The sequence below is a fragment of the Salvelinus fontinalis genome, chromosome 17 (genome assembly GCF_029448725.1).
Source record: "Salvelinus fontinalis isolate EN_2023a chromosome 17, ASM2944872v1, whole genome shotgun sequence".
Lineage (NCBI taxonomy): Eukaryota > Metazoa > Chordata > Actinopteri > Salmoniformes > Salmonidae > Salvelinus > Salvelinus fontinalis.
The window spans coordinates 38,208,176-38,220,621 of NC_074681.1; the positions used below are offsets into that span (position 1 = coordinate 38,208,176).

General features: G+C 43.1%; 1 protein-coding gene across 1 annotated transcript in view; it reads right to left on the reverse strand.

Annotated features, from left to right (window-relative positions):
- Nucleotides 1–11,787, reverse strand: part of LOC129814298 (solute carrier family 25 member 36-A) — a 29,611-nt gene extending 17,824 nt beyond the window's left edge. The window contains exons 1-3 of the mRNA XM_055867336.1: nucleotides 11,311–11,787; nucleotides 7,720–7,884; nucleotides 1,243–1,320 (exon numbers count right to left, since the gene is read on the reverse strand). Of these exons, the coding sequence (XP_055723311.1) occupies nucleotides 1,243–1,320; nucleotides 7,720–7,884; nucleotides 11,311–11,351 (284 nt within the window). The 5' untranslated portion in view covers nucleotides 11,352–11,787. The remainder of the gene's footprint in view (nucleotides 1–1,242; nucleotides 1,321–7,719; nucleotides 7,885–11,310) is intronic.
- Between the last annotated feature and the right edge of the window lie 659 nt (nucleotides 11,788–12,446).

Below are 12,446 nucleotides of genomic sequence, written 5' to 3' on the forward strand. Positions count from 1 at the left end.
AGTGTCAATTGGTGCGGTATTGGTGAAGAGTTGTGTTTTTTGCTCTGTCCCAGTCCAGCATTGAGGAACCCTGCAGTTTGATTTCTCTCCCCTTGCATTTCTCACGCTTTCCTCCTCAGTATTTTTCCAAGGCAGTCTGAGCTCAGGTCAGTCTTTCCCCTTTCTCTCACTACCTCCCTCTCTCGTGTCCTGCAGTGCTAGCAAAGGCGTGTGCATGCTCAGGTTTAGTGTTCCCTGCTGTTGGTCTCGCTCTCCTGCAGTGTTGAGTTAGATTTTATATAACATCCCCACTCTTCCCTGCCCGTCACGAGGCAGCCAGCCGCCACAGCTAGGGAGAGCAGCTCACTCCACAGAGGACGGGAAAACAGACACACACTCTATTCAGACTCTGCATACTCACAGGCACAGCCTAGACAGACAAAATACACAGCCGGAAACAGGGCAGACCGTCAAAGGGCATTTAACGCCCCACAGAGAAGGTGAGAGAAACAGAATGAGAGAGAGATAATCTACATGCAGAAAGGTAAAGAGAGAAACGCAGATAGAGATAAAAACAAATGTGTAAAATAAACAGAGACAGAAAGAACCATCTCATCCAGGGAAGGGGAGATTAACACACAACAACAGAGCCGGCCAATGGTGTCGCTGCATTGCGATGCTACGGCAGCGACACCATCAGTCACATGACCCAGCAGCAGCCCCAGTGGACGGCCGCTGCTCTGCTCACAGTGACTCTGATTAACAGAGACTAGACCCCGGAGGCTGCTGTTGCGTAATATGGCTCACACTTAGAACGGTCTCCTTTCCGTCTGGGTTCTACCACTAGGGAGAATGAATAATGCCCCGGTGGAGGTGGAAAATGAGAACGGGGCAGGAGCGGAATTTTACTGAGATTCGGTAGCAATCATGTATTGTTCTTTTCATGGACAAAGATTATGTTCTGTGTGGTGTGATGAAAAAGAATGTAAATTATGATAATCATCTTGTCCTTCGATGAGGGTTGTGGTTAAAAAAAAAGGATTCTGAAGCGGAGGTTTCGCCAAGGTCAAATAATGGAAAACCAAAGACAAACATAATTATCTCCGTTTCCCAGCTGAATAGAATATAAAATGTACATCGCCACCCACGTTTAAATCTGCAGTTTCCAGAAGAAAGCTCCATGAAGTAGCCTACACAGAACGACAGAAAATAACAGCAGAAGCCACAACAGGAAGGATAATTATTGCACAAGTGAGGTCATACCTTGAAGGAGCCACACCCACCAGGTTGGGCCCCAGCCCTCTGAAAAGCGAGCGGGGTCCCTCCTTCTCCAGTATCAACCTGTAGAGGGAGGGAGAGAGAGAGAGGCGTTGATTGTTAGCATAGTGCTGAATCAAAGTACTAATTATTCATTATGCTGAAACATAAGAAAAGATTGATATTTAAGACAGTGCTCCAGTCGTAGGCTAGTGCCAACGTGGATAATCATACTGCCATGATCATAGCACATCGCCCTTTGCCTAAAATCTTCCATTTGTGACTAATATACCGATGCATTTATGTCCCATTTTGCAATAACACACAGTATCAGGAAATGGACCATAAACGCATCAGTTTATTACAATATTAGTCACAAATGGAAAGAACCAAAAACATGTAAAAACGGATCAATATTACTGATGACGCAGTCGATTAGATGACGCATCTCAGCATTCGTACGTGGGAGTGTGACATTGGGACATTATGGGGATTTAAAACGAGTGGAAATGTACTACAGGGCAATATACCTGATACGTATGTTGTGTCATGATGAGCGATAAGAGAGTGGCATTAGGCGGCTTGCCAAACAGTAAAGATAGATAGCAGGCCTCCAATGGAGACAACATGACATTGTAAGGGCACGCAGTGCGAGTAGCTGCTCTATGTAACATGGTAAAGGCTGAGGATTGTGCTCATGCTGTGTTTATAGTGTCATTAGCCTATACACTGAGTGTATAAAACATGAACACCTTCCTTTCGTCCTCAGAACAGCCTCAATTCGTCAGGGCATGGAAATCGTTCCACAGGCATGCTGGCCAATGTTGACTCCAATGCTTCCCACAGTTGTGTCAAGTCGGCTGGATGTCCTTTGGGTGGTGGACCATTTTTGATTCGCACAGGAAACTGTTGAGCATGAAAACCCCAGCAGCTTTGCAGTTCTTGACACACTCAAACTGGTGCACCTGGCACCTACTATCATAACATGTTCAAAGGCACTTAAATATTTTCACTTGCCCATTCACCCTCTGAATGGCACACAGACACAATCCATGTCGCAACTGTCTCGAGGCTTAAAAGTCCTTATTTAACCTGTCTCCTCCCCTTCATCTACACTGATCAAAGAGAATTTAACAAGTGACATCAATAAGAGATCAGAGCTTTCACCTGGATTCACCTGGTCAATCTGTGTCATGTTTTGTCCACTCAGTGTATGAGCTCCATGACAAAATGTTACCCCATTTCCTGACATCGCTGCTACTCTACACCCTAGGAATCACTAGCCTGAATTCAAGCCAAGGTTATTCCACTATTAACCTACTCCATCGACATAGCACACGCGCACTGCTTTGAAATAGCTTTATATCAAGGATTAAGTACTCTAGATTCAACTGTGAATTCAACTATGAATACAATCCTAGAAGACTTACAGCGTCTTCTCTCATATCTACTCAGCCACAGAGCTCAGCTCATACAGAACTACTGGGTTCTAAATGGGATTTGGCCTGCACTGCGTAAGTGGTGACCCACTTCTGCAGGGTTTTTCTCCCTGTGCTGCCTAGTGGTGGTGTTGGGTTTCAGCTAGTGCTTCCTGAGGGCAGAAGCATGGAGGTTGACTGAGGGAAAGATGGGGGAGAAGCAGGCCCAAGAACACTGCAGCGGAGCTGTGTTAAGACAGAACCAAGCCTCCAGCTAGAGGTCTGGGTGGGATGGATTTATTCATCCTGCTCCCGCCCGCAGCTTTTCATTCCGCACCCGCTGGCTTTCTGTCCGACTCCAACCCGCTACCGCAAGAACTGGTCCCGAACCCAATCGCAGTCCCGCAATGTTATTTTAGGCACCTGTGACGCAGCTCACTTGGCAGCCATAGTCCCAGCAATTTTCTGCCCTATAGGCAACATCAAAATTAGAAAAAAATACCATAGAAATAGGTTAAATTACCAGAAATTCTCGTGGCCAATTATATTAGGCTGTCGGTATTACTGGGCTATATCAGCGAATAGAGGTGTCATAATATTTTTGGGGCCAAACCGTTCCAGGCGCTAAAGGATGTCTCGTGGTCTGACAAAACACCACTGTTGCTCTGCCACCTTTCACCGCAGATGCGGAAGGGCAACATCGGCGGACGCGGTCGTTTGAGACTCATCCAATGCAATCTCTAGCTTAAACAGACGGATTTTGATGTTTTTTATTACGCCAAATAAAATTCAGCGGGGCTGCAGAAATCGTCTCTAAGGGGTTGAAGAGACTTGCAATTTCTCTTGAGCTACGTTTTATTTATTCAGACCAAGAAAAATCTGGATGATCAATATTTATTTCTAGGCAATGTAGTCAACTATAGCCTAATCATATTTAGGAAGTACATTTCCTTGAAAAGATAACTGTCCCGTGCCTCTCCGTCCATGCGTAGGATATAGCCTACTCTATTTAATTGAGACCACACGGGCACCTGATCTTGCATATATAGCTACTGAACTCGAAGCAGCAAGAATGATGACAGCAGACACTTGCACTTTCCCTTGAGCTACGCTTTGCATATAGGATATAGCCTGCCTTTAAGAAGATGATTTGCAGGCAGAGACAAATAAACGGGAAATCGATATTTACTGAAAATGAAAAGGCGCAACGCTTGCTAATCATAGAAACCTAACCTATGTGCACGTTGCACCTTTTTCTTTTCAATTAGGATTTTTTTTTAAATGTTTTGCACCTTGACTCACATTGGTTGAGCACCCTCCACATCTTTATCAATATTTATTTTCAGACACTGTACTAAACTAGTGTAATATTTAATTTCCTTGAAAAGATAACTGCCACGTGATTCTCTGACAATGTATTTCATTGAGACCCACAAATACAGTTAATTCAGAAAGTATTCAGACCCCTTCCTTTATTCCACGGTTACGTTACCACCTTATTCTAAAATTTATACATTTTTTATGTCTACACACAATACCCCATAATGACAAAGCAAAAACATATTTGCAAATGTATTCAAAATAAAAAACAGATATCTTATTTACGTAAGTATTCAGACCCTTTGCTATGAGGCTCGAAATTGAGCTCAGGTGCATCCTGTTTCCATTGATCATCCTTGAGATGTTTCTACAACTTGGAGTACACCAGTGGTAAATTCAATTCATTGGACATGATTTGAAAGGGTACACACCTGTCTATATAAGGTCCCACAGTTGACAGTGCATATCAGCCATGAGGTCGAAGCAATTGTCCGTAGTGCACCAAGACAGGATTGTGTCGAGGCACAGATCTGGAGAAGGGTACCAAAACATTTCTGCAGCATTGAAGGTCCCTAAGAACACAGTGGCCTCCATCAATCTTAAATGGAAGAAGTTTTAAACCAAGACTCTTCCTAGAGCTGGCCACCCGGCCAAACTGAGCAATCGGGGGAGAAGAGCCTTGATCAGGGAGGTGACCAAGAACCCAATGGTCAGTCTAACCAAGAACCCGATGGTCACTCTGACAGAGCTCCAGAGTTCCTCTGTGGAGATGGGAGAACTTTCCAGAAGGACACCCATCCCTGCAGCACCCCATCAAATCAGGCCTTTCTGGTAGTGTAGCCAGACGGATGCCACTCCTCAGTTAAAAGGCACATGACAGCCCGCTTAGAGTTTGATTCTCTGGTTTGTTGATTGTAACTGACTTGCCTAGTTAAATAAAACAATGACGGCCTACACTGGCCAAACCCGAACGACGCTGGACCAATTGTGCGCCGTCCTATGGGACTCCCAATCATGAAACCAGGATTGAACGGTTTGGCCTGAATGCCAAGCGTCACGTCTGGAGGAAACCTGCCACCATCCCTACGGTGAAGCATGTTGGTGGCAGCATCATGCAGTGGGGATGTTTTTCGGTGGCAGGCACTAGGAGACTAGACCGGATCGAGGCAAAGATGAACGGAGCGAAGTAGAGAGACATCCTTGATGAAGTCCTGAGCGCTCTGGAGCAGGTTCTCAGATTGGGGCAAAAGTTCACCTTCCAACAGGACAACGACCCTAAGCACACAGCTAAGACAATGCAAGAGTGGCTTTGGGACAAGTCTCTGAATGTCCTTAAGTGGCCCAGCCAGAGTCCGGACTTGAAGCCGATCGAACATCTCTGGAGAGACCTGAAAATAGCTGTGCAGCGACGCTCCCCATCCAACCTGACAGAGCTTGAGAGGATCTGCAGAGAACAATTGGATAAACTCCCCATATACAGGTGTGCCAAGCTTGTAGCGTCATACCCAAGAAGATTTGAGGCTGTAATCACTGCCAAAGGTGCTTCAAAAAGTACTGAGTAAAGGGTCTGAATTTCCATTTTTAATACATTTGCAAAAATTTCTTTAAAAAAACGTTTTTGCTTTGTTATTATGGGGTATAGTGTGTAGATTGTTGAGGGGAAAAAATGATTTAATCCATTTTACAATAAGGCTTTAATGTAACAAAATCTAGAAAAGGTAAAGGTGTCTGAATACTTTCCGAATGCACTGTATGCCCATACAACTACAAGGTCTATGGCCCAGTGTTTTTAGGTAATACGCTCAAGCCTCCATTACCCCTCACTTACTGTATGCTCCCTTCATAACGCCAGTTGTGAAACAGGTTGTGCCTCCAGGCCCCTCGGTGGGGAATATTTGAGATGAGGACATGTTGACAGCTGTCGGTATAAACAAACCAAAACAACCACACTAAGCCTCTCCCCCTTCTGTTCTCCTTCTATTTTTACAAGTGAGCGAGAGGCAGATTTAAGTGTGCAATGGAACAACTTGTACTTGTCCAATATGATAAGGGATATTTTTGCCAAATCGGAAATTATGAAAACAATGCTAAATCCCCAATCTGAGATGTGCTTTACCAAAATAATGTCAAGAAGCTATTCTCGCTATGTGGTTGTGTGTGGGCAGGGTCCAACGTAAACTTTTTCTCTCACTGGCCTGGCCATAAATCTACTTGCCCAAACAGAATTTCTACTGGCCCGGACATGGTGTGGTTTTTCAATTAATTGGGATCATACAAAGCCTATAGGTTGGCATCCTTTCTCTCTATATGCATCTATTGACATGCAACATTTGGTTATGATATGTATTAAAAAGCTGTGTAATATAATTTAGCAATGTAAGTCATTACTCCATTCTTTTAGAATTGCATTGTATTCATTTTTGTTGGTAAAGTATGCCATTTTGAAAATATTTGTATTTGATCTCAAAATAGGACGCGGCCCCTTAAGAGAACTGCGTTCCAAGAGAGATAGACCTGGCTACAGCAGGCTAGCCAAGACTAATGCTAAAGCGTCTTTTTGGAACTTTCTTTTGGCAGACAATCAACAGTAGCCAGCATATTGCTAGTATGTTCAAAACTCATTTTGTAAATCACTTTCCTTAAAAGAAAATAACCTCAGCGAGTTGATTGATGGGCAAGTCTTCTTGTCTGGACAGCTCGAGTGTGCTGTGTTAACGCATTAACTTCTGTACTGCTTGAGTGCTCGGAGCGACGAACGGCCAATCGTATTGCTCAAATACAAAAAGCACGACTGTAGTCTTCAATGGTAGACTGCGACAGAGCAGGTAAATGTTGAACTGGAATGCAAAAATGCACTGACAAGATCCACTGGCCCGGCATGTTTTTACTGGTCCCGGGGCATCGTTAATGTCGGACCCTGTATGGGATATCCATATTCCTGCGATCAAAATGCTGAATGCAAGGGAAGATTCAGTCATAACATAGTATGATGAAAGCAGGGAAGGACTCTCCTAGCTTAATAATTGTTTTGAGACGGGTTAAAGTAGGCTCTTTCATTAACGACCTTTGTGGACAATAAAAGATGGCCGCTCCGTAACCATGAAAAAGGAGAAGTTGAAACATGTTTCTGTCTGATAACACTCCCGTCTACAGTAACTCATCTTTGAGTCATAGGGTGTTCGGTAATGGTATTAAAGGGCAGGTACGATACTATAGGTGGCCTTGACAGTGAAACAGCCAGATATAAACGCTTACCGAGAGGGTCGGCGATCGTTTGATGATGGAGGAATGTCTGCTGTTGGTTTGCCAGTTGCTGGTACAAGGGTTAGGATGATTTCTATTTTCATTCCATTCAGTTGTGAGTTTTCAATTGATTAATTGAATTGATAAGAGATCAGATTGACCCCAACATTTATTGTCACGGAAACCCTGCACGGATGTCAACAGAGTTTATCAGGTTACACGTGAACGTTTTGGGTCGGAATTTGACCCACATGATTTTTGTCTGTGCAATGTCCATAAACACCCACTCATCCCAAGAATAGACTGGAACTGAACTAAACTTCAAACAGAGTTGACTCCAGCCTCACTGAGTAGACAGTGTGTATTCTCTGTGGTAAGTGCAAACATTTCAGTTCATCACCTGAATAGTCTGGAACTGAACATAGAACTGACCCACCAAACCCTGTAAACTCACATAATGTGTAGGATATTCTCTGTGACCCCTGTGTGTTGGTGAACTTACTTGAGGCAGTGCAAGGGTCCCGGGGGGGCCATGCGGGCCACACTGGCCCCGTTGACGGTGCTGAGCTGCACCTCAGAGATGTAAAAGGTGACATGAGAGGACTGGAGTCTGGTCTTCACTACTTCCAGCGGACAAGTCAGAATAGCACCCACTGTGCCCCCACACCTAGATGGGGAGAGAGAGAGAGAGAGAGTAGGGGAGGAAGATGGGCAGGTCAGAATAGTCAAAAGTACAGTAAATACTGTGCTAAACTTTATTTTTACTGAGTTATAGGCCTACCCACTGTATTGCCAAGTTATAGGCCTACCCACTGTATTGCCAAGTTATAGGCCTACCCACTGTATTGCCAAGTTATAGGCCTACCCACTATATTGCCAAGTTATAGTCCTACCCACTATATTGCCAAGTTATAGGCCTACCCACTCTATTGCCAAGTTATAGGCCTACCCACTATATTGCCAAGTTATAGGCCTACCCACTGTATTGCCAAGTTATAGGCCTACCCACTGTATTACCAAGTTATAGGCCTACCCACTATATTGCCAAGTTATAGGCCTACCCACTGTATTGCCAAGTTATAGGCCTACCCACTGTATTACCAAGTTATAGGCCTACCCACTGTATTGCCAACTTATAGGCCTACCCACTATATTGCCAAGTTATAGGTCTACCCACTGTATTACCAAGTTATAGGCCTACCCACTGTATTGCCAAGTTATAGGCCTAACTACTTTATTCTGTGCTATATTCTAGTTTGTTGCTTGTGTTTTTAAAATGTTTTGATGCTTTGTGATACTAAGATGGGCATAAAATCTCCTGAAGTGAATGGTGGATCATTCAACTCTGATTTTATTGGGGCCAACAACGCAGTGGAGAGGTAGAGTAAGACACACCCATATCTAGACCTGGTATTTCTGGAAACAACCAGCTGATGTTCAATGCTAGCAGCAGCTGGATCTGGGTCAGGTTCAGCATATTGACACACATTCAGCTTGAGTTGAACATGAAACGTACAACTGTAAATAGTCGATAACCGTTATGGCCAGGGGCCAACCCACTGCCTGGGAGACTTTGAACTGGACTAACTTGTCTGTGACAATGTGCAAACTGAGGTGCTGGCCCTTTTGCCTGTAATGCCTTGACATGGTCTGTCTGGCCCCCCCTGAGTTAAGTGGGTTACTATTCATGTGTTGTGACTTCTGTGTTTGCTAGGTTACAGGCTTTCCCAGCTCCTCTTTCAAATAATATTTGTCAAATGAACCTCAACATGGGCTCAGGGCTGTGTAGAATGCGCACTACAAGGCACAATTATAGTGGAATGGTTCCTGAAAATAGTCACCATTGTATATAATCTGTAGGTTAGGTTTAGTGAATGTGAGTAGCATGGTGAGTGCTGACTGGCTGAGCTCTCTGTCAGACTAACCCACATACAGGCAAGAGCGACCTTTGGCCTAGATTCAGAAGGCTGTTCCATGCTGCTGTGTGTGTGTGTGTGTGTGTGTGTGTGTGTGTGTGTGTGTGTGTGTGTGTGTGTGTGTGTGTGTGTGTGTGTGTGTGTGTGTGTGTGTGTGTGTGTGTGTACAATAGGCAGTAAGAGTTAACATGCACAGGCCTTGAGCCCTGTTGTGAGAAATATCAAGGGGACTGTAATTATTTGCTTCTCGCTGAAGTAACTTTGTCACAACTTGTGCCCCTAACATTGCGTTTTCATAGGACAATGAAGGAGATATAAAATATTCTGGTTTGGCAAGATAGGCCTTACATGCTGACATTTTAAACGTTTGCAGAGTGCCTGAAAGAAAAGAAGAGGCTGACTGACAAAGTAAACAATATAAAAAGGGGAAAACAAAGCTAAGAAAGAAAGAGGAAAGAAGAAGAAAACTATTCTGGCACTACAATGGAATCAAGCAGCATCTTGTCTTCCTCTGAATGTGTCATCCAAAGACTTGCGCCTAAAAGTATACTAGAATTAGATTTGCGGTGATAAGTACGCATATTTAGTGTCCAATTGCGAGAATGGCTCTAATAACCAATTGGTCATGTTTCAATGCCCCTAAGCACATTGGTGAAATCTACAATCTCAATTTACTTGGAGCAGTCTGACATGGAATCAACACAAATAACAAGTACATTTTCCACAGCCTAGACAGGTGCCCTTTAACCTGTTCAACTTCCCTGTGTCAGCATGATGTATTGAATGTAAAGGTCTACTACAATGTAGCAAAGCTAGAAAATTACGTAACACATATGACTCCAATAATTTACACGACTACAGGAACGGAAACACGCAGGTAGTATGTTGACAACGTTACAACTGAGACATTCTTACCGTTTTATTTTATACAATGAGAATGACACTTGAAATAAACACTGGGAGACTTCAGCCCAAATCAAACGAGACCATTTTTTCCCCATGTGTGTGCTAGAAATAGAATTCACGGAGAATACTGTTCCTCAATATTTTCACTGACATGCATAACTAGACTATCCTTAACCAAGTAAAACAACTTCACAATGGAGTAGAGCGGGACAATTAATGTGCAATATAATTGCGGGCTATTTTGGGGGTGCTGAAATCCTTAGTTTTCGATTAAAAACAACTACATTTTATGTCAGGTCGGAGCCCAAGTCCGCCCACACTAGTCACCGCTCAACTCCGCTGATGTGAATTACATCGTGGCGTTGAGTTTTACTTATAGCCTACCGTGTTTGTCAGTCAAACTAATATATTGTAGCCTACCTAGGGGCGTATTTATTACATTTAGTTGCAAAACGTTTTTTAAACGGAAGCAGACGGAACAAAACGGGGAGGGACCTACCTGAATTTGTCCAATAGTTTTAGTTGTAAAACGTTCCAACTGTTTGAAATAATGTAATCATTAAAGTGCAATCATCATTATTCCTGTTCGGAATAATGATTACACCTCTGTGTTTTGACCTGACCTTGTTATCCAGTCTATGGAATGGTGTGGCAGTAAGTTAGTTGATACAATGTATGAATCGTATAGGCCTGGGCATATTCTCCGTGTGTTTTATAAAGGTTTGTCGGGGTAATAAAATGCAAAACAAATGTGTCAAGAAATGTTATCATGCTATTCGGCGACATAGCTATCGCTAATCGGTCAAACGCTGCTCGAGAACAACAAAGGCTCGTGCGTCATGGATGTTTCATTCACGAGCATACTCATCTGTCAGCGCAAACCAGGAACACTGTGGAGTGTGATGCGTTGGTGTCAACCTGTTTTCTGTCAAATTAAATAATGTCGTGTGTGATAAAAGTCAACATCGGACACTACTGCAATGTCTCTGATGTGTTGACACTAGGCTACAATAGTAGTGGCCAGCGCCTAGCTAACTAGACCGTGGTACCTACTTTGATACTGCAACTGGCTAGCTGCTGCCTGAGGATGGGTCGGGTAGTGCAGTTACTAATGTAACATGCACGCGCGCCTTGCAAAAATGGCAATGGGGAAATAAATGGGTGTTATTTTCACCAAGATAGCCATGCAAGCTAATTTTGACTATAAAAGTCAGTCACGAAATGTTATGTCGACTACCTAACTTTATTCCTAGCAAATAATAACTACTCACCCTCCGGCAAACAAATGAACCAAGGTATCCCTTTGACTCATTCTTTAGCATTCTCTGTACCAGTACACTCTTCGGACTGCGTCAAACGGGAAGACAGGGTTGGATGGCGAACGGTCGACCACCCCGATTTCGAAGACGATTTGCGCACTTCGATAAATCAGCGACGTCGATTATCAATCAGTAACAGTTAGAACGGTGATTCAGATTGCCGTAGCAACGTTAGCTAGACAGCTAGTCTACTTGCGTGCTACACAAACCCTTATCTTCGTTTCGAGCAATCCCCTCTTTGAACAGACCTTATTTGAATTTGTAGATCGTTATACTACAAAAGAAGAGAAACTCAAAAGGAAGATTGTTTTATGTATTCTTGCTTCTATCAATCGTTATTTGCAACAGTTCCCCATAGCTTTCGTTTCTTAACTGTTCACCGCTGCAGTAAGAGGCGATAGGTCATATCCCTAGAATTTAACTACAGTAGAATCATATAGGCTGCAAAACAGAGTCCGCTATTGGACAGTTTGCCTTATTACGTCAATTTGTCTCCGCCCGATCACGCAAATTTCACATGAAACCTTTATACAATCTTTCACATGATCAGCTGCAGCACCCTATATAAAAAAGGGGCGGTTTTAGGTCCTTACATGTATAAATAACAAAATTAACTTTTTTTTTTTTAAACAAGTAATGGTTATGAGGATATGACATGTGGTTATATATGTCTATTCAAAATGCTTTGCCGGTGATTAACCTATGAACATATCATATGCACATTGCATGAATGGATTTGTTCTTATTAATTAGGCAACGGGTGGGTCTAATCCTGAATGCTGAACGCTGGTTAAACCGCATTCCAGCCTGTGTCTATTCCACACGTTACCACCAGCTAAATCCAGTGGTGTAAAGTACTTTAAAGTACTACTTAAGTAGTTTTTTGGGGTATCTGTACTGTACTTTACTATTTATATTTTTGACGATTTTAAATTTTACTCCACTACATTCCTAAACAAAATAATGTACTTTTTACTCCTTACATTTTCCCTGCCACCCAAAAGTACTAGTTACATTTTGAATACTTAGCAGGACAGGAAAATTGTCTAATTCACGCACTTATCAAGAAAATATAATTATTTGTATAA